The sequence below is a fragment of the Silurus meridionalis genome, chromosome 2 (assembly GCF_014805685.1).
Source record: "Silurus meridionalis isolate SWU-2019-XX chromosome 2, ASM1480568v1, whole genome shotgun sequence".
Lineage (NCBI taxonomy): Eukaryota > Metazoa > Chordata > Actinopteri > Siluriformes > Siluridae > Silurus > Silurus meridionalis.
In genome coordinates, this window is record NC_060885.1 from 10,555,802 (window position 1) to 10,579,560 (window position 23,759).

At 37.1% G+C, this 23,759-nt stretch overlaps 1 protein-coding gene across 3 annotated transcripts; it reads left to right on the plus strand.

The window, feature by feature from the left end:
- The first annotated feature begins 1,259 nt into the window (after positions 1-1,259).
- Positions 1,260-22,614, plus strand: rgs17 (regulator of G protein signaling 17). Of its 3 annotated transcripts, XM_046862715.1 has the most exons (7): positions 1,263-1,679; positions 2,558-2,683; positions 3,321-3,557; positions 15,329-15,459; positions 18,965-19,039; positions 19,276-19,507; positions 21,538-22,614. In XM_046862715.1, exons 3-7 carry the CDS (start codon positions 3,555-3,557, stop codon positions 21,721-21,723), a joined length of 627 nt encoding a protein of 208 aa, XP_046718671.1. In that variant the 5' UTR covers positions 1,263-1,679; positions 2,558-2,683; positions 3,321-3,554; the 3' UTR covers positions 21,724-22,614. The 3 variants fall into 3 exon arrangements, with proteins under 3 accessions (XP_046718681.1, XP_046718671.1, XP_046718663.1); XM_046862707.1 differs by lacking the exon at positions 2,558-2,683; XM_046862725.1 differs by lacking the exons at positions 2,558-2,683; positions 3,321-3,557 and having other exon boundaries at positions 1,260-1,679.
- Positions 22,615-23,759: the final 1,145 nt, after the last annotated feature.

A 23,759-nucleotide genomic window follows, 5' to 3' on the forward strand; every position in this document is an offset into this window, starting at 1 on the left:
AGTAAATAACTTCTGCATCTGAAGAGAATAGTATAAATATAATATAATCCTATTATTATTATTATTATTATCTTTTCTCTATTTTAATATCATGGACAGTGGAATTAAAGAATTTCACAGCATTCAACTGTGACTCGTTACTTTAGTTTTATTCTATTTGGTAAAGTGATCAATATTTTTCTTCTCATTGTGCCCCATTTTCAGCCCATCAACACATTTCTTGTCATTGTGCAGCTTTTTCAACCTACCACTGGTGTATCATTATGGTTGTTGAGCCTGGATGCATTAATTAGATAACAAAATCATCATATATATTCATTATAATAATCAATATATTAATATGATGTGAGGTCCAGTTACCAGCATGACACTAAAACAGGTAGTAGTAATGGTACTTTTTACTGAGAGCCCAAACCTCTTTACTTTATCTTAAGTGAAAAAGTGTAGTCAGTACTTCAACTTTTACCAGAGTCTTTTAAAACATAATTATCTGTGCTTCTACTGGAGTGAAGGATGTGTGTACTTTTGCCATCTCTGCCCTGATCGAGATAAAGGAGAAGAAACCTATGAACACAATTTCAGTGAAATTGTTAAACTAAGATCATATTCCATGATAAATGAATAAATAATGTAAGATGAATCATAACAGTTTCAGCACTTCAGTAGGTTTTTTCCTTTCAGTCCTCAGTTTAATTTGTGCTAGGAAGGTGTTTGATGGCGTAAAAAAATTAGTCTTGAGCGTGGAGTGTAGCAACTGATGTATCAGCGCCTCCTAGTGGACATCGGCGGTGTATTGCAAGAAACCAACATGTTATAATCACATAATTCACATAAATCACATATACATATTTTATAATAAAGCAAAATTTATCATCTTATAGATGTCAATGCAAAGACAGTTTTATATATATATATATATATATATATATATATATATATATATATATATATATATATATATATATATATATATATATATATAGCTATTGTTACACCATAACACAATAATGCACTGTTGTGTATTTGTGTATTTATTCGCAACAAGGCATAAGCAAACACATTTATTATTCTTAATATTTATAATTGCTATAGATATTACTATAGATCCAATGCATTGTCATTTGCATTGCAGATCATTTTATTAATTCAATAATAATAATAATAATAATAATAATAATAATAATAATAATAATAGTTAAAGATCTCTTATTGAGAACTTGCACAAAGGTGTGTTTATTTCGAGTGTAAAGTCTGAGCGTGTCTTCTGCAGTCATTTCAGCGCCCATAGTAATTGAGATCTGCTAGAAGAACTTTGCATGGCCGTGGTCGTGACTGGAAGCCCATACCGCATACTAGCGTACTAAACAGTGTAGGTAGTACGATCATTGGGTTACTATGGTTACCGTACTGTTTAGTAGGGAAGTGTGCGCTTTGGGACGTACAGCCTGCAGCTTTGGTTGACAGCTGGAGCCACGCGGCGCATGCGCAGTGCGATTCACACTGGCTCGGTGCTGAAGTTGGGCGGATGGCAGGAGAAAAAAAAAAAAAGCAGCAGCGGCAGCAGCAGCAGAGGCGGCGGCAGCACAGGGTGAAGAGCGCTGATGGAGATAAAACCCGGTGAAAACCAAGTGTAATACAGTCAGCCCGCGGTGAAGGAGAAACCTCGGCGGAAAAGGACGGTAAGGCAATTGTTCTTTCGCCGGCTTCGACGCGTCCAGCTAGCATGGTGCCGCTCGCTAGCTGTCGCCCTGCGCGTCGGGTAGGAGCAGGGACTCGGTTAGCGTTAGCTCAGTAGCCGTGCTGGAGGAAACGCGCTCGTGCCGTGTCAGATCGTGACGCTTATTTATTAATGAGCTGAAAAAAAGACGTGTTTTCTCCCCCCCTTCACCACCCCCCCGCACTGATTGCTGCACAAATCGGATCTAATCACAGCTGCAAAGTGAGAAGAGCAACGCTTAGGGCAGTACGGAGCTTATTAACATTACATACATACATACATACACACACACACACACACACACACATACATACAGCAGTCCTGCAGGGTTGGACTGATTCCTGGCCATCATTTCTCGCTGACTTTCTCCCTACATAGTGAAAAGAAAGATCGCTTTCCCACGCTTCCAATACAGTAGCCATCCACCCTCTTCCTGAGTGTCCCCCTTTCCCTTTTGATGGTCCATCTGCTTTCCATCAGCGGTTTGTTTAAGACCTGACAGATGATGCACACCAAATAAATAGTCCTTCTTACCTACAGAAGCACTGAGGACCAACCACTGGTTTTACTTTAGTAATGCTGTGAACTGCCCAGGGCCTCAGCTGGATTAGATTTCTTTGCATAAAAGAGGCTCAGTGGTGAAGATGTCGAATCAGAAGGTCGTGAGTTTAAATCCCACCACCACTAAGATGCTATTGTTGGGCCCTTGAGCAAGGCCCTTAACCGCTCAGTTTTGGAGATAATCATAAGTCGATCTGTATAAAGTTGTTTGCCAGTTGCTGTAAATGTAAACGAATGATTGCACTTCTTGTACACTTTTCTTTTTTACTTTTCTTGTAGTTTGCAGGTGAGAGAACCAGCACGATCCCAGCCGATAAAGAATATTCGATGCCACGGCACTGTGAAGATCTTGATTCCTGGTTCTTGATTGAGTCCAGCGTTGATTTTTTTTCTTGCAGCTCTGACGTAAATGTCACGTTTTTTTGTTTGTTTGTTTGTTTTTTTAATGAATGCGCTCAATTAAAGCACGTTCTCATTTCTATTGAGTAAGCACACTTTCACGTGACGCTTGAAGGATGGACATCCAAATCATCTAAATATAGAGTCTGGTTGAAAAAGGATATAATAATTGATTTGTTGTGGAAGGAGTCTCCAGTGTGAGTGGTTTTGTTGAGAGAATATTTTGGTAGCGCTCAGCATTCTGGTTTCTCTGTAAGTCAGTTGTGTGGCTTTTTTTTCTTTAAGAGGCAGAAAAAAGAGGCTGATAAGGTAACCGTTGTTTATATCTGTAGTTATATGTGGTCAATTGAACTATAAATAGTTGACTTATTTATTAATTCTTTCGAAAATTGCGATAGTTGGAAACTGTGCGTGGTAACAGGGGAATAAAACACATCAGAAAGTGCTGTTAAAAAAATCCTGAGAAAATATTCGATGGGATGTCTGCTTTAACGTGTAACAAGGATCATTGTGTTGCAGTACATTTGGGAACCGCTAGCTGGTTATGTACCACTGATGGATCTGCTTCTCTGGCATAACGTATTAATTACCATGAATGTTTCATTTTTTGGCCCACGAAAGTAACAGTTTTTATTATTTTTAGATGTTTTATCCTGGTTGTACCTCAACCTTGAATGAAGAAAAGGAATACCAGGTGTAGCAAACCTACCTCTTCCTACCACACACCTTCTCTTCAAGCAGCCTCCACCAGTGATGATAAGAGAAGAAACGAGAGGTCATCAGCACGTTTCTATCCCGCCATCGTTCCTAACTCAGCGTTCAATTTAATCACCATGAGATTTCTGCCTGATCTGTGGAGGGAGAGCTGCTAATTTGCATGGTAGGTTTTGCACATTATGACACTTCTCCTTTGTGAGGTAATGGAATGAAGTCCTGTATAAAAAAAAATATATATATATATATATATATATATATATATATATATATATATATATATATATATATATATATATATATATAGTATATATAAAGGAAACGAAAAAACGCACTGAGCTGCACGGCATCGGGAGAAAAACTTCCACCAGTGGCACACGATGATGACAAAAGATAAACTTCCCAGAGAAATACTGTGGTACCTTGACCGTGGACGAGCTCGTATCTCAATTTGCTCGCACATCAAATCAGTTTTCCATATTGAAAATACTCAAAATGGCATTAATCCGTTCCAACCCTCAAAATGACCCCCCGTTTTTATGTTTCATGTTATTAAATTGGAAAATACATTTCTAAATAACAAATCTTGTATAAAAACATAATAGAAAGAGTATGTGAAGATATAATAAGGGTTTATTCAGTATATTTTCCTTGGAGATGAGACGACTTGAGCTAACGAAAACGCTGGTGGTGTGTGTGTGTGTGTGTGTGTGTGTGTGTGTGTGTGTGTGTGTGTGTGTGTGAGTGTGAAGGGGGGGTAGAGGCGATAAGCGGAGGTGGAGGGAAAACTCGTTTTTTTAAACTATCACTCCTGTACACTACGTATCCCTAAACTTTAAAATTTTAACTTTTTCTTCTTTGCTTATCTTAATTTTCGTCACAATCTTCGCTTTCTGGCTTTGCTTTGCCATCTAGCAGCGGCGTCTCGAGCTCATACCTCAATTTTTTGCTCGCGTAACAAAGCAAAAAAATCTACAGAGTGACCGCTCGTACCTCGGAAAACTCGTACATTAATGCACTCGTAGGTCAACGTACCACTGTAGTTGTGAAAGGAAGGAGGAAGACAGTGAACAATGACTTACTTGGTCAGCTACTGTTTAGATACAAGCCGTTGTAGCGCGTTGAGTCTGGGTCATGGGAGAGCTTGCTAAAACTTCAGTTGCAACAGAAATCATATAAGCACAGACAGGTTTCCAAAACTCATGCTTTTTTTTTTTCTTGGCAACAGTGTTTTGGGTTAGTCAAAGAAACTTAGAAATGAGCACCAGAAAATAATAAGGACATATTCCTCGGTCTCCACACACGCAGTAATACCGGAGGAATGCAGTGGCAGGCTTTTCCCAAATTACCGCGATGCTCCTAATAGAAGCGCAACATATTGCATTTAGTGTCTTTTGTTAAAGCCTGTGTAAAGTTCATTAGTTTCAGCGGCTTATAGACAGGTGCGGCTCATTTATGTTCAAAATAAAAATCTTTGTCAAATTCAGTGCGCTTTATAGTCTGGAAATTACAGTATTAAAATATATTATATATTATAAAAATGTATAATATAATATATAATTTATTTATTTAGATATTTATTTATTTTATTTCAAATGAACTGAGGTTGTAGAACCTGAGCACAGGACACAATACTACATTGTAGATACTGTGTCTAGGGATGCAATATTTTTGTAATTGATTTAGCTTTTTTAATAGACTTAATTAAATAACAGGCCACCAACTGCATTAAATCACTGATATTTATCAAATTTAAATTTGTATTTTGATTATAATCCTACACAGCATGAACATAAAAGATCAGTTGTTGGCCAAATGATGCACACACACTGTCTATTTTTAATTGATTGTATTATATCTTCATGTTTTGTTTTGTTTTTATCTCAGGGTTGACATATTTAAAAATAAGCCCCAAATCCATTTCTTTTTTGCTAACCAATAGATACATAAATGCCGTGTATGTGCATAAGCCAAAACATTTTCAGTATGTAGAATTGACTCCTGAGGTTTGGAGTTGACCATAAGGAATGAGTCAACAAATTAAATGTTTACCTCAATTTCGAGGTAAACCTAAAACAGGGTGGCACCTTGAAGAAACGAGATTGGTTATAATATATGGATGTTGATAGAAAGAAAATGAAATGAGTGTAGGTTTTATTAGTGCCACTAAGTCAAAAAAAAAAAAAAAAGCGTTCTATCTAATTACATTCTAACTGACTCAAATAAGCTACTCACTGACCAACACTTCACATCCTTCACCACATGGGTTATAAAACAGAAAAGCGTAGATGATGTTGACCAGTTGCTCGTTTGATCTCGAGTACATTTTAAACCCATGGAGGTTTCAAGGTAAAGACATTTTTTGGCCAGGTTAGCATAATACAATGTTTTCTGATTGGACAGCAAGGAAACGTATATATATTACCAAAAAAGGGGGATACGGCTTGAAAATCAGGATTAACATTACATCATTGGGCATATTGTAATGTTTTCACGTCGTTTAGAGGTCGTTCAGGACAACAAACGAGTTTTCAAAATAATTAACTTAGTCCAAAGAATGAATAATGAAGTTTAAATAATAATGCTTTGAGCAGATGTTGCAGTTCTAGTAGGGTGTTTGTTACACAGTGTCTATTATAATTCACAATGAATATAAAAACAGCTATTCTATATTCACTAACAAACATTTGCAAGTAAAAGATGTGGCACAAATGATAACCTAGTCATAGAATGTATTTTAGACTGAGTTGTTGGATAAAAATCTCTGGTTGTACTATACAGTAGGGTGTAACAGTACAAGTATTCGTACCGAAATTTTCAGAATCAGGGCTTTCTATTTGATACACGTGTGTAACGAATGCAATTCTTTTTACGTGCGGAACAAATTCCATCAGATTCAGTTTGAATTTAAACTTGAAAACATGCACAACAATGCCAGGGGATTAAAAACAATAAAGTAGAGTTAGCGCAGGGTCACTGTAGTTGCTCACTTTGTACCGGAAATAAGATTTGTTTTACGCATGCATGAAAATTATAAAGAATCCATAGCGCTAGCGTTAGCCACTAACGAGGGAGTGGCTAGCAGCTAACGCTAGCGCTATTGATTCTTTAGCATTTTATATCCAGCTTCAAGAAGTTTTTTTTTAAAGGAGAAAATCCTGACAATTCCACATATCGAGGGAGTGAATGAAGTACAGGTAGTTGTCGACTTACGACCTATGCAACTTACGACCATTCGACTTTACGACCACAATCGCTAGCCGCGGCGTACGACAGTGCGTACCAGCTTCCGGCATCATTTTACAGTACTGTACATATAGCCTACTCTACTTAGGACCAGTCTGTCGGTCCCAATCGTTGTCGTAAGTCGACGACTACCTGTATGGAAGGATTGAAGACTCGTATGTATTACCTGAATAGGGTCTGGCAAATGTAAACTATTAATAAACATTTTTTTTTTTATTAATTTAAATTAATTACTCAGTTTAATCAATATAATAAAATGGTGTATTGCTTTAATTTGATTCATTCTATTTATTTTGTATAAAATATTACTTTATATATTATTTAAACCAAGCAGTAATTTTTTTTTTTTTATTGTTTGAAAAATATAAACCGTTCAAATGTTAATGATCACAAATTTTATTAATAATAAACTGCGTTAATAAAAAAAAAAAAACGACAAGCGATTTTATGTTTTGCATTTATTCCCCCCATCTGTATCAAAATCTAACCGAACCGTGACTCAATAACTGAAGTACGTACCGAACCGTGAATTTTGTGAGCCGTTACACCCCCAATATATATTATTGTATTGTATAATATTTTGTAACATTAGTCAGTGCAGTGCTGATCTCACTGAACGTATTGTGTTTTGTTTGGTGAACAAATGAAGTTCCACATATTATGATCATGGCATGTTTTGTCTATAATCATCCCCTAACAAGCAGTGCTAAATATTACATTACAAAACCACAATATATAAAGTTACAGGCTGCAGCAAGTAGTCAAAATAATTCAAGATGGCGATTATAGATTTGTATGGTAGTGGTGCAAGAGTGCGCATTCCTCTGTGTGTAAAATGTCATTAAGGCCACTGAGAGCAGCGTCGTAACTGCGCCGCACTGCACTGTGTGCAAAGCTGTTTCATCATTTCAACAACTGTTTCAACAATTTTTAATGCGGACGGTGGGAAAAGAGACACGGATTGACTGATTTGAATGCGGCTAAATACCATAACCTAAAATATAGTGTTCACTCATATAAGGAAAATCATAAACCAGTTCGTTTTTTTTGCGAGTTGCACAAACTTTTCATAGCAGCACATGGATGATTCTCTGCTTTGAGACAATATCCATTGGACATTGGGCAATTGAACTGATGAGATGTGCAAGCATGATAAATGAAAGTGTCTTCTGTTGGATGAAAAAAATTAATTAAACGGTTAATGTTCCAGCTTTGTTATTGAAGTTAGAGGGTTGGGTATGTCTTACAATGTAGTAGTAAAATATGCGCAGTATTCCCACAGTTTATTGAGGAAAGTTAAATCTTAGCTGTCTGACATGAATGATGACAAATGTCTCAGATTAAGTATCATGTAGATGAGGAGATGGAGAAAGATTCATTAAAATGAGCACATGTTAAGTATCATTTGCTTTATTTTAAAATAAATTCCCTATCAAATTCCTCATTTTTAATTATGGCCTCACGGGAGAAAGTCAGTATAGTAATTGGATGTTAAATGTTCATACATGTTTCATTTCATGTTCAAGTTCAAACCCTTAAATATTATTGTGCTACATTTCAAAATATGAGTTTTGTTGTTTTTATGTGATAATCTATGTGATAATTTGCTTCCACTTAAATACAGAGTATCAATTAATCGGCTGGTGTTTAATCATTATTATACATAATCCACGTGACACCACATTCATCCTGCCGTGAAGGCTGAGAAAGCTGAAATGCAATTTAGTCCGGTGAAATTAGCAGCTAATATAATAGAGAAAGATGTTTTCAATGTCTGATTGCATCTGTGTCATTTGTGGGATAATTTTTCCGGCTTTCGTCGCCGTTGCCTTGGTTGGGTATTTTCAACCAATAATGCAGCACTGTGGTTTGATTAATCACATCATGTGTCAAATAAACAGTAGGACCCAATTCATTTTTGTTACTTTGTGTACAGTAGTGACCTCTTATTTTATTTTAAGTAACATAGGAAATTAGAAAGGCTATAATTCTCAAACTTGTGATGATTTGCTTAATCTAGCTTATAAGATGTTGATTTTTTTTACACAAATCTGGTTTCTGGTTTATGTAACAGAAAACGAAACTTCATAACCTCCTGCATTATTTACTGTATTTTTTGTAATTTTTGTTTTTTCTTTTATAACTTTGTAAGGTTTCATCAAACAAACACAAAGATTTCATATTTTTATTTATATATATATATATATATATATATATATATATATATATATATATATATATATATATATATAATTATTTATTGACTAATTTTAAAAGTTTTGTTTGCGATGTGATCTTCTTCATGCTGCTCCTCGTTCTCATGTTTTCTGTCAGCTGTTAAATTTGTCAGTGTAAATTTAACGTGAGTTCAGTAAAAAAAAAAGACGTTAACCTTTTAACGGATTCAGCTTTACAGATCTTTAAATCTGTGTCGTGGATATCAAAGTAAAGTTTTTACCTTTAATATCATAAAACAACCAACAAAGTGAAAAATGAACAGAAATGTTTTAGGTAAGGAAAAAACTTATAGCAATAACTTTGTTATTGTTGTTGTTACTTTGTTATCATCATAATTTAGCAGTTTTATTGTTCTCTTCCTAGTACAATCGCTCAATGTAAAAATTAGATGGTCAATCACGCTTTGTAAGCTTTTTGATTGATTCGATCCTGGTTAACAATACAACTAAAAAGAGCTGACTAGACTGATCAGGTAATCCGTCTGGTGAACTACAGTGTTTGCTCTCTTAAAAAGAAATAAAAAGGCTTCAATGCATTTCCTGAAGCCTCTCAGCTCAACAAAAATGGTGGATGAACAAGCAATTGTGTAATAATGCAGTGATCCGGATAAATGGTGCAAAACGCATAAATACAATAAACTCTGATACATGTGATAAAAGTTTTGAAAAGACAAATATTTATATTTTAATAAGAGTATAAACAGGTAGGGAACTCAATCTAGTGAACTTTTATAATGAATATGTAGCTAAAATATTGTGAGGATATGGAACAGAAAATGCCTCATGAATTTTTTTTAACTGATTGGTTTACTTTAAACGTAGTCACATGACCACTATAAAAGGCTGTACACAGTTGTGCAATCAGGTTATTGTAAGTTTTTGCCCTTTTTTTTGTTTTTGTTTTTTTTGCTTCCTTTTTTTTTACTCAGTTAATGGTGACAAACAGATCTGTCATCAATTATTTTATTTCCTCTCATCGCAAAAGCCCCCCCACAGTTTTAACAAGGGTATGTGCGGTTATTTTTAATATGTTGCGATTGAAATCAGACTGTTTTTAGCAGTATTTAGGTGTGGTTTGTTAATTGTGGTTTGTTCTCAGCGCTTTGCATTGCATTAGTATAATACATTGCGTAGTTTTTACAATGCTGCTCTTACGGTAACGATACTTCAGCTCAACATTTGGCAGCTCAGTATGCATTTATAAATGATTCAAGTTTCCTGTTAACCCCATCCACATATTTTGAAGAAATGTGACATAATGTACATGTAATGCATTCTATTACTGTCTGCTTTCATTAACAGTCATGTGGTAGACAGTGTGTAATTCTGTTGTTATTTAATCGATTGTGTAAAGCACTAGCACTTACTGTGTGGAAAGTCAACTACATTAATGTCTGCATTCAGTACATAAATATTGTCCTTTATATACACGTAAAGTATGCAAGTGTCTTTGGGATCACAGCATATTGGTAAAGATGGAATTGGACTAACTAGGACGAAGACTATCAGCATCAGCTCAAAATTCTAAGTAAGTGTAAAATCACACTTTCGCAAGTAATATTGCAATTCACTAAAATAATTGTGAATCATAACTGGGTTTAAGAGTCTAGAAGAGTATTGCATAAGTTTCCTGTGGGTATTCTCATATGCATATGAGTTTCTTCCTTTTTTTTTAAACATGTGCCATTAGTTGCATTGGCTGCTGTGAAGGTGTACAGCATATATGTCTGGGATTTTTTTTCTTTGTGATCTAGAGTGTATTTCTGCTGTGTCGCCAGTGTTCCTGTGACAGACTCTGTATCCAAAGCAAACCTGACCAGGATAAAGCAGTTACTGAAGATTGATGAATGAATAATTTAGTTAGGAAAAGGCCAGCATACAGAGACATCAACCCTTTTTTGGGGCCTCTGTGACTTAAGTGGGTGATTTGGATTCAAAGGTTACGTCACTGTTGTGTGGGGAAAGATACACTTTATGGACAAAAGTTTGTGGACATCTGTCTGTTTATTTTGTATATGTATTTTTAACATCCCTTTTCACATTTATTCCTCGTTTTCTGCTATAATAACCTCTACTCCTCTGTGGCGATTGGAGCCAAAAAAGTGTTAGTACTGATATATTGTGAGGAGGTCTGGGGTGCAGTCAGTGTTCCAATTCATCCCAAAGGTGTTCAGTAGAGTCGAGGTCAGAACTCTATAGCAGGTGTGGAGCTCATTTTGAGGACAGGGATATTGTCATGCTGGAACAGGTTTGGGTCTCCTAGTTCAAGTGAAGGGAAAATAAAATCCAAAGACATCCTATAATGTTTGTTTCCATCTTGTGTGGTAACAGTTTGGGAAAGAGCCACATTTGGCAGGAATTGTCAGATGTCCCAATACTTTTCTCTATAGTGTATATGTAATTACTCTTTTTATTTATTATTTATAAAAAAAAATTTAACATGGCATGACAAGAACACCTTTCTTTCACAATGAAACCAAAAAAAGAACGAAAACACGATGCAGTTTATTTTTAATAAATGACTGTGAGATGGATGGGTTGTACTTCACATGGGGTCTGTGTTGTAATATCAGTCTCGGGGGCGCTAACACTGTGCAGTCATCCAACGCCATGCTTTGTGCTCGCCATCACTTGCTGCTCTGGAAAGTGTGTACAGTAAAGTACACCAGAACACAGAACACTTCCATGGGGACTATTAGGCAAAACAGAATAAAGGTACAAAAACACACACACACACAAAGCTGTATGACTATGTCTTTACAAAGATGTTTATCAAACTTCCAGGAAACAACTCAAATATAGCTGAAGCAGCAATCAGCAAAGAACATGAACATTTCGTGTGCAGTCCTAACATGTGACAAACAAATACACCAAATATTGTGTCAGTACACAAACGTTTAGCCAAGATATGACCTCAGTGTGTTTCCAATAGCAACCCTTCAGTGAACAAAGAAGTCCACATTGCTAGGTTCATGGCCTTGTGTTCTGTTTGGTATCGTATCGCTGCCATTGTTAAGACATTATAGGGATTAAATAATAAAATTCCTTTTGATCACAAATTAAAAAATTACATTTCCAGTTTGTCTTTCCTGTTACTGATCATTGCCATTAGTACTAAAAGTTATGGTTGTGTGTTCACGAGGGTTGACTTTGATCAAAGCAGAGTGATTTAACATGTAGGTAGTTTAATTGTTGATTGCATTGTAGTTACAGTATATGGAGATGTGTTTGTCCATACTTGGCCTGTTGGTGGCACTAGAGGGTTTGTGAGGGGACATTCAAAAGAAGCTAGAAGTATTTATTTAGACTATGCCGAGTCAGCATGCTGCATGTTTTAACCTAAGAATGAATGGTTCTATTATGTGCTTCAAACTTCTTTCAGGCATGTACAGGTGTAATGCTGCTACTGCTGCAACTACCACTATTACCACTAATAATTATACTATCTCTGGACAGATTTTAATGGAAGCTTTAATATATACTATTAGACAGCATACTATCTTGCGAACCTATGTCCTAAGCATCTATCCACAAGGATCCCTGAATGGTTTCAGGAGGTTGAAAGGCAGATCTCAACCCAGCTAAACACCAGATCTTTGGCAGAATGGGGATCATCCATTGCAAACACTTACTGGTACATACATTTGTAGAATGTGTGTTAAGGCTCATTTTAAGCTTGGTGGCTGGTGGTACAAGAGCTTACTGAGATACCTTATACAGGAGTAGTGAATCTGGTATTTTGTGTTGTAATTTGACTGAATTGACGTCAAGGTGGCGTAGCAGGTAGTGCATGTGCCTCATTGCTCCAGGTCTGATCCTGATCTCTGGTCATAGTCTGTGTAGAGTTTTGCATGTTCTCTGTGAATAGGCTTCTCAAAAGTGCCTATTTGCAAATGAGTGTATGAGACTGGATTATTGTAAAGCACTTGCCGCAATTGAATCGTAAATCTATGAATAGACTGATGCCAATGGAGTACAGGTCTGTTTTTTCATAAAGCCTTTGCCCTCCTATGTTTGCCTGTATAGACGTTTGATCGACAGCTTTTTTTGTCTATGCATAATTTGTTAATTAGAAATTAATGGCTCGACGATGTTCTACCAGGAGCCCACTGATTTACAAGACCATGAACCTGACACAACAGGACTGTTTGATGCCCTTGTTTACTTTATAGCTTGTTTAGGTCTTTGGCACTGTGCAAACAAATTAGGTTCTTCACATTATAAATAGACCATAAAATACAGTTCCTGTTACTGGATGCCGGGAATGACTGCAGTTGCCCTGCAATGCACATCAATGTCTGGATGTCTCACTTTGGAACTGAGGGATATCGATACTCATAGAGTTGCGCAATCCATGCACTCTGCTTTTCAAAATAAATAAATAAATAAATGACCCATTTGGTTTTGGGATTGTTCCCAAATCATGGAGACGTATGCTAATCCAACACACATGGTGCTAATTCAATTAGCCACACCCAAAATGTTGAAAAGTGCACAGAGGCTCTTTGTTCATTGGTGAATTTTCATAAATAAGGGTTGAACATTTACACCACGTGGATGAGGGGAGCGAAAAAATGTCACTCTGAAAGTGCAGGTTAGCAACGCACCACAGATGTTCTCATAACCACTCCTAGTTTATTGTTGTTTTCTCTAACCCACTCGGTGCATACTCTTTTGCATATTCCCCAAAGCACTTCATGGTTACAACAGGCATAAACAAAGGAGTTCCTCACCATGTTTTGCATCAATATGCATGTTTTCCACTGCCTAACTGGTGCCGGCCATGCTTTGCATCTCTACCTTATTGACGTGAACAAAAAGTCACAATATGCTGCACAAAACGCTTCTCAAACTGACCTTTCCACCCGCCGCATTCGGATCACTGTGAGAAATGCAGTGTATTAAAAGGCTTGAAGACAACATTATGGATTTAAGGGTAAGACCTTAGTGTCTTTATATGTTATGCTGCGTATCTCTTGGCGCAAGAGGCTTGGTTGGTTATCCACGGCTATGCCGCGACTGCTGCACTCTATTCGTATTATTGAGGACACGCTATTGCAGAAATGATTAACATGTATTTGTTTCTGAATGTCTTTGTGTACAGCAGGCACATTCTCAGCTGTTCTCGCCCTCTCTGAACTTTGTGGTGCTTTTTTTTATTTTTATTTTTTGCTATTTTCTTTATACATAAATGTGTTGAAAAATAACGGTAAAACCTTTAACCACATTCATGCCATACTGAAAAAGCTGATGATGCTGTGTCTGCTTTGTTCTTACTACGCTTGATGCTGTGTGTCTGATATGAATTTGCTTTGAAGCTTGCTAGAATTGTGTTTTTGAAGGGTATTTTAAAATGAAAACAATTTATTTTTTTTAAAGCTTTCAAGAACTGGTTATTAACCATTCAAAGAAAAGTACAGGAGTGAGAGCTCTGAAGGCTGGCGAACGAAACGAAAACTCGAGTTCAAATCTCATCACTGGCATGGAATCACTTTCCCATTAAATGATCAACGATTAATGATCAATGATTAATTTTTGGACGACTTTAGTTCTCACTAGTAAACAGAGTGAATGAATAATCAATCATTAGGAGTGTGTCAAATAAGATTACTCATATAATTAAAGAAAGTATGTCAGGAAGGTCATAAAAATTCTCTTCAAATTGTAGATGGCTTCCAATTGCGTATAACTGTGAAGTTCTACGACGAGGAAAGCCACAAGCACTTTAGCCACAAGTTTGTGCTTTAATGGCTAATGGGTTTTTAGTTGCTAGTAAAGCACCACTGTTAAGACATGCTTGTGCAGCATCTGTCTGTCCTGACTGTAGCTCTTAGACAGTTTCTTTCCTGTTTAATAATATATGAAAGGTCATAACTATTGAGCAAATAATGCTTGTTGCTTTATTCAAAACACATTGAGATTTGCATTTTCCGTCCAATATCGTGGCCAATAGGATTTCAGCAGTTTCCAAGATCGGTTTCTTTCAATTGTGTCATGCATTACTTCTTGCGTAATGAAAAAGAAATCAGATTAAAGCAGCGTCCTGAAGCTGAATCGTGCGTTGCGTTGAATAGGAACCCTGTGCAATACGGACTAAACCCCTTGATTTTGTGCGTTTACATGAAGACCCTTGGTTTCTTAGATTATCTTTCACCGTTTAAAACCTCTTTGTTAGCTTTATTCACAAAGGCCCAATGCACTTGTATGGACATCATTTGAATAAAAAAAATGAAAGCATAAACCATATCCTGTAGCACACATTAACTTGTCCATGACTATGACATCACTAGATCCGTTCTACATTATAATAAGAAGTAAAAAACGTGATCTAAGGTACTGTCTAAGTAAAACTTGAATGTCATACATTTGTAATGTTAAATCACACATTATTGAGAAATATCTATACATGAGTCTGAAATGAGTTTAACCGATCCCTGTCCTAACGTTTGTTTAGCCGCAGAGTGTGAGTGGAGTTGAGATGAGGAAACAGCAGCAGGCCCACATTGAAGGACCCCCTCAGGCCCCCGGGCACCCAAGACCGAACACCTGCTGTCTGTGCTGGTGTGGCTGCTGCAAATGCCTCTGGTAGGTCACGTCCTGTTATAGGACAAAAAAACATATGTATATTAAGCTGAATAAAACTGTTAAGTGCAATATACTGTATATTAGAGCTTTTACAGCTGTTTGAGGAATTATTATCATTTTGATTAAATATCACTTTAGTACAGGGAATCACATCTTCCAACTGGGTTGCATCGATAACTTGTTTTCTTTTACTTTTTTTAATCATTGATTCTTGATACAGAAGCAGTTGATTCACTTAGTATCAATCAGGATTATCACATAGCATTTATTTCAGATCTGTTTTACATCCCTACAGGTGTCCCAGTACATTTGTCCATACAGTATACACAGATGGTCCCTGAGTTACGATGGTTCGACTTCCGATTTTATGATGACGATAACAACGTGTTTCGTGTGGTAGACAAACATAGCAGTGTGTGCTCAGCCCTCAGCCTATCCACACGCCAGTACATACACTATATGGGCAAAAATTTGTGAACATTTCATTATAAGATTCCTATGTGTTTTTCCAACATCCCATTCCGGATTTTGTGCCTATTTGCTGTTATAAAAACCTCCACTCTTCTGGGAAGGTGTTCCACTAGATTTCCGAGTGTTGTTGTGGAGATTTGTGAGCATTCAGCTACAATTATGTTAGTAAAGTCCGGTACTGATGTAGGCCAGGTGAGGAGGCCTTGGGTGTCAATTCATCCCAAACGTGTTCAATAGGGTTGAGGTCAAAACTCTATAACAGGACACTTAAGATCTTTCATTCTAACAGAGCTTGCTTTAAGCACAGGGGAATTGGCATGCTGGAACACACTCGGGTCTCCTAGTTCAAGTGCAGAGAACATTTAATGCTACCGCATCCAGACATATTATTCAATTGTGTGCCTCCAACTTCGTGGTAACAGTTTGGGGAAGAATCAAATACGGCTGGAAAAGTCAAGTGTCCCAATACTTTTGTCCATATAGTGTATACATTATATAGTTTATGAAGTACAGTACTGTAAATTGCTTATTTTTGCTAAATTATTTACTGTAATTTGTTAATAATTTAACAATATTCTACCCCATATTGATCATTATTCTTTAAGACCCCTGGGAAGGCTAGGCTGTGCCTTGACCTACGATCATTGGAACGCATCTCCATCATTAGCCGGGCACTACTTGTATTTGTTTTTTTTATATATAATTTTTATTTTTCTTTCCCTGTTTTATACAGTATAGTGTTCTTTCTAGTTTCCTTTTCTATTTTCCAATGGTGGAAACATTTTCGTGCCATTTTTTTTTCTTTTCTCCTTCTTTCTTCCTTCTTATACTTGAACACAAATATCACAAGAAACTAAGAAAACACTAAGAACGCAGGGGCAAACCTGTGTTTTTAAGGTTGAGTTTCCACAACCGTTCTCTATTATGCTCTGTATTTATCAGCTGTGCAGGGCTCTATTTCTGTCCCCACATCACATGCAAAACAGCTGTGTGGAACACTTTATATATTTAGAGTGCTCTCAGCATGTGCGGACCCCTTCGGCTAGCAAGCCCAATTATACTTGCACAATAGAGACTTTGAGAAAGGAAAGGCAGCCTTTCTTGTCTGTGAACCCAAAATAGAAAGTCTTGAATGGCTTTGGGAATTATCAGATCTGTAATTTGAGTGAGAGAAAGTCGCCTGGAGGGAGGTTTTTTTTTTTTTACCTTTTTTTTTTTTTTTTAGTGATCAATTTTTCTGGGTTTTTAGTTAAATTCTTTTAAAGACACTTGGGAAAATTGTCTGAAAAAAAAAAAACCCTCAGCACTACCCCTGCTGCTCTTACGGCCATTAGCAGCATATCCGGAGTTCTCGTTGCTGTGTCTTCAGTGCATTGATTCAGTCCTTGAACTCAAGCCACAGTAGTTAGTTGAATGGATCTTTGTGTAGCCAATGACTTACCTGTGCTCTGAAAGGACCAACTTCGTTGTCTTCTGTCTTCACCCTAGCGAAGCTAAATAGTCTGTTCACCTCTATAAGTGGAAATGTAAGAGTAACGTTGTTTGATACTGTAGGATTTCTGTATATCGTTGGACCTGTAAAAATAGTGTAGTAAGCTTAATTACCCTCAACTTTTAGGGAAATGTGGCACACACATGTCTGACCAGCAATTCTCAGGGTTTCAAATGCCAGCCATTAAATCAAAGAATTGCTCAGTCATCAAATTGTGCATGCAGATTTATTAATAATCAACACAAAAAGATTATACATTAGCATTTGTAAAAAAAAATTGCACAGATTATTATAATGTTCTTGTAAAGTACATTTTAAAGGTTTTATCTTAATGATGAATGTTTTGGTGCATTTTCTAAAATAGCACTCTGACACCTTCACAGACAAATCACAGGTTTCAATGCATGGACATGTTCGGCAGCTACATATACAAATGTTTGTGGACACCTGACCCTAAGATTCATATGTGCTTTTTTGAATTTGCAGTTATAATAACCTCCACTGTTTTGTGAAAATGTTCCACTAGATTTCGAAGGGTACCTGTGGAGATTTGTGCTCATTTAGCCACAAGGGTGTCAGTAAAGTCAAGTCAGGTACTGATGTAGTGTAAAGAGGTCTGGGGTGCAGTCAGCGTTCCAGTTTATCCCAAAGGTGTTGAGGTCAGAGCTCTAAAGGAGGCCACTCAAAATCTTCCACTTCAACTCATGTAAACCATATCTTATTGGAGCTGGCTTTGTGCACAGTGAAGAAAAAAATACTATACGATTCAGTTGTGTAGCTTTAACTTTTGGGTAACAGTTTGGGGATGAACCACATATGGCTGGATAAATATTTAACAAAGAAAACTGTATTAGTGTTTGTATATGGAAGGAGTCTCCAGTTTCAGATTGTTGTAACAGACAGTGAGTTTTCCAGGACTGTCCATCCCCAATTTTTAGCTTTTTCCTACTTAACCAACTGCTAGTTTTTTGGGGGGGGGGTTTCTGTCTTCTTCTCTACAGCATTAGATTTAAGTAGTAGTTAAAGTTAAAGTAAAAAAGCCAAACTTGTCATCTATAAGCTAAAAATTGCATCGGTGGGCAAAACAACATACTTTAGGAAGTGCTGTGATGGGATTATAATAATAATTCTAACTCTTGTGGATTAGTTCCCTATAACAGAATACTGTATTAAAGAAAACGATCACTAATAAATATAAAATGACTAATATTTATTCGCCACAAGCAGCATAAAATGTTAATCCAGCACTACAAGAAACACATGAATATGAAGGTTTGTCTCCAGCGACGTCTGTAGAATATTTATGCGAGCATGGTACAGAGCGGGCATTGCCAGGAAGTGCGATTTAGTGCATAAAATAGCTCACACGTGTGATACCGAAATGTCAGAGGTAAAAAAAAAAAAATGTTTTTCGAATTTTAAACACTTTGAATTACTTTCATACACATAATGTGTGTTGTTTTTGAACTGGGCTGTGATAGGTTGGATTTCTTTTTGGATATTATCATTTACTTTTTCATGCTTTGGATTCTACCCGTTTAGGAACGAAGAAGGTAGAGAACATCCTGAGCGTCAAACATGTACTAAAATGGACAGCTTTGAAGCGACTGAAGAAATGTAAGTTCAGGGACATGGGGATCTATTTTTCCAACAAAATAAATGGATTAAATAAGTATTATTAAATACATAGTTTAATTTAAATATTTATTTTTTACAGGCATTATTCTTTTTAATATATAACATCAAAGCCATTAAAACCTTTTTTTATAGTTACAGTTAACAGCAATGAAAATATATTTAAAACTTAAAATTAAATCCTTATAACCTTTTTTTGCTTTATTCCCATGCTGAAGGCATCCCACGCTGGATGAAATTGTAGCCTGGGCGCGAAGCTTCGAGCTCATGATGCGCTCCTCAGAGGGCAGAGACATTTTTCGCCAGTTCCTCCGATCGGAGTACAGCGAGGAGAACCTGATGTTCTGGATAGCCTGTGAGGAATTAAAGAAGGAAACCAACCCAACGCTTGTGGATGAGAAAGCAAGGATCATTTACGAGGATTATGTATCTATCCTGTCACCAAAAGAGGTAGGATTTCGATACTTTGGTCTGTGTTTTCCTTAAATGGTGTGTCTATAAAGGCTGTACAGTGCAAACCTGATCATTGGGACGAAAGCTTTAATGGCTTTAATCGTCTTATTTCCTCACATATTCATTTTAACTTGCTGCAAAAGGTGTAGGTGTAAACAGAGCCTATAATTGGTGAATATGTGTGATCATTATATAATTTTTCCATTCGTAATTCAGATGAGAAGCAGTTAGCTGCTTGAAATGCAGCTCTGGCAGCAACTCCAGCTTTCTTACTGTAAAAATGTTAACCAGTGATTTCTCATTGCTACTCCTGTTGCTTAATCCTAATACTACCTTTTAGCATGGTTAAAGCATAAATTATACTGAAACACATAGTAGTGCAAATTCCCATTTCAGCAGATCGGCTAAGGTCTAGACCACAACAATTTCAGGGTTGCCAGAAACCATTCCCAAGATGTAGCCTGGATGAACTCTAGACGATTTAAAAATAGCTCAGTGAACACACGAGCAGAGAAAAGTGCAGGGTGTTATATACAGTACATCAACACCTACAGCAGTTTTTATGATTTATGTATTTCTCATTATTCAGTATGTGATACTTTGACAGATCCCTACCTTAAAAAGTTAATAGTAATTAGTACTTATTATATAGACCGACCTGCTAATCTTTACACACTATTGTTTATTGTTTAGGAACTAGGCATTGTTACGGTGGAATACATTCACTTTTTCCCCTATCCAATCAACACCTAAATCTAGTATGACCGATATTAACTAAAACCCTGGATATTAACTAAAGACCCCTTCCTCTATCTCACATATATTTAAAGCTACTGAAAATCGGAACACGTTGTTGAGTGTTAAGTAGAAGACAACCGATTGATCGGCATGTTTTTGATGAATCGGCAAATTAGGTCGATTATTAGGCAGGCGCATCCGACTCACCAAACCGTGCGTGCACGTTCCGCACTACCAGCAGGTGGCAGTAGTCTGTATTTGGCGTCCAAACAGGGATGCCGGAAGAGCTAGAACTGTAAATATATAAAGCAAGCAGCGTTCCCACCTGCCGTGATCACATTTATCGGATCCGTGTAGCTTTTCTTTTTTCACACATTTCTGCTGAGTTGCGAAGACAAGAACAAGATTGACACGTGTCTGAAAGCGACAATTGACATTAAAATAAACAATGACATTAAAATGACATTAAGTAAATGACATGCCTACAGTGAAGTGTAAAATGTAACATTCCAAATAATTATAATAGTAATGACAAACAGAAAAAAAAAAAGGAAAACATTGCTCAATCTCTGCAGTCCAGTCAACGACTCTGTTATCCAGAGATCCCAAGTCTGAATCTTAGCAATTGCAAAGCAATCCATTTGCCCGGTGTCCAAGATGGCAAATTTTGGTTATGCTCTATGAGAGTATTACTGTGTCTCTCTATTTATTACAGTGACTAAAGCCACTCAGGGGGAACTGTGAGCTCATGCAATGCAGAAGAGGATGAATAACGCTTTGCTTTAACGCCACTCCATGGCCAACAACCATATAATCAAATCCAGAGTTCAGAAAATAAATAGTAAACAACTTTACCCTAATCTTTGATTACTAAGCAGAATTACAGAAAAAAAGAATCGGCTTGATGGAAAATTATTAAAGTGAATAAAACCAAGTGCATTAATACAGAATATCGTTATTGTAATTGTGCGGTCACATAGGGTTCAGACTTGACAGCATATACAATTTTACAACTGCATTTACATTTATGGTATTAGGCAGACGCCCTTATCCAGAGCGACTTACAACTGAGCAGGGGAGGGTTAAGGGCCTTGCTCAAGGGCCCAGCAGTGGCAGCTTGGTGGTGATGGGATTTTAACTTGTGACCTTTTGATCCAAAGTCCAATGCAGTAACCACTGAGGCACCAGCTCCCTGCATGTTGTAATGTATCAGAGTTAAAACCCGAAAAACTGCACTTTGTTCCTTAATATGTAAGTGATATCGATAAGCGATATATTGTGTTTTGTAGGTCAGTTTGGATTCCCGGGTGAGAGAGGGCATCAACCAGAGCCTGGCCGAGCCCAGCAGCTCGATGTATGAAGAGGCACAGCTTCAGATCTACACGCTCATGCACAGAGACTCATTTCCCCGTTTCCTCAACTCGTCTGTTTACATTGACCTCCTGGAACAAAAGAGAGCCTGCTTAGACACCTAAGGTTCCAGCCAAAAGAAAAACTTGAGACAAAAAAAAAGTCCTAAGGTGCCACTACAGAAATGTGTGAGGTTTCCTATACGTAGAGCGAGTAGTTAAGCAATTCTTACCGTCAGTAGTGAGCCCGAAGTTCACTTCCTGTTTAAGTGCCAATATGAGCTGCTCAGCCAACTGTGACAAAAAGAATCGTGTAAGGAAACCCATCCGAGCCCAACTTCCTGTTCTTTACTTCTTTACTTTTCTCTGTTTGGGAGAGACTCTCTCTCTCTCTCTCTCTCTCTCTCTCTCTCTCTCTCTCCATCTGTCCTTCTTTCAACTTGCCTCATGTGTCTGAGGACAACTGAATAATGATTTTTATGATTGATTAAGATTTGTTGCAGGAGGTAACGCCTGACTTTGCATGATACAAGATTGCGGAAATTGGTTCTAGCCTCGACATTTAGTTCCAGGCAGGACTGCAGTGGGGTTTTCTTGCGACTGAAGAGCCTTTAAAGCTCTTGTAAACTAAGATGAAAAAAAAAATGTAGTTACAATTTTTTTTTTCTGTTGGAAGCATTACCACTGTCCATCTGTCTGCCCGATTTCTTGTCCGTCGTAACAACGTTTTTCACTGGGATACATAAGGGCTAGTTTTGTGGTTGGGCAGCTAAACAAACCATAAACATGACTTTCCTCTGCAAAAATCAAAATGCCTCGATATCAGTTAAAGGGCACCGAAGCTGCTGACGCTGACCAACAACCACAGTTAATTGTGTGCGTCCTCCCAGGCCCTCCCAGTCTACTCGTCCCTGAGAGAAGCACAGGTACTGTATGTCACTCGTTGTAAGCACTGCTGGATTAGAGTTTTGCTTGAAAATAAATCAGCAGCATCTCCGAGGTACGTGAGAGAATTTAGAACTGTCATTTACATTGAAATGCCTTTTTTCTTTAAGGTCTTAAGGTTGTAAACACTGCCTTGTTTTTAAAGGCATCACTGTATTTGAAATAATGACATGTCTTTGTTCAGGCACTGCACAATGACACATTTCCTCAGAGGTGATGTTTAGTAACATGCTTCTGGTTTTAATATAAACGTTTTTTTTTTTTTTTTTGTTTTTTTTGTGGACTGATGTGTATTGATGGTTAGCTGATTTTATATATATATATATATATATATATATATATATATATATATATATATATATATATATACACACACACACACGTATGTAGGCTTCATGAACTTATCTGTATGAAGCATTTGAGCTGTTGGCCACTTTTTGGTAATAGTGTTTTAAAGAGGAGCAGTGCACATCCTATTAGCATGCATTTAGGTGTTCATGCACTGAACATGTCAGAATACACTATCCGAATAACCAATACGGATGAAATCGCACCAAGTGTTCTCGATTGCGTTTTTTTAAAGCGGTTCAATTCATTTTCTCCCTGAAAACGAGTGTTTTCAGCTAAAGTTTCTTTGATTCAGACTTTCTATTGCCGTCAATTCGATGCCAATTTGTTTTCAGTTGTGGCGGCCAGTGCATGACTAACCAGTATATAATTGCCTGCTTGGTATTAACACGCTCTCGTCTTTTAGCTTTTAATACAAGTCAATTACGTCAGTCGTTATCCTTGTTCTACACTCACTGAGTTCGACGATGGTAAAAATGGTTTGCCAAAGAGCGAACCTGTTTGTTTTAAAACTTGGTTTTTCCTTTTCTTTTTTCTTTTTTTGGTGCTTGGAATGGTGCTTGGAACAGCTCTTAAAGTGCCAATCTGTCAATGTACAATAATTCACTGAAGACCTTTGTCACTCAACCAGCATTGCACTGATGCCATTTTTAAAATCACTGTTAAAGCATTAGTTGATTCACACATCAGCATCAGCCAATGCGAAGAGAGAACTAGGTCAGCCTGCAAGCCTTTACACGTCTTGCTTAAAAAAATAATAGTTCCTTATTAAAAAATAAATGCATGCATTTCCAGGTTTTGGAACTTGAATTGGAGTGCGTTCGTTTGCCACTCGCTATTCAAACTTGCTGGCTCAAAACAAATAAGGT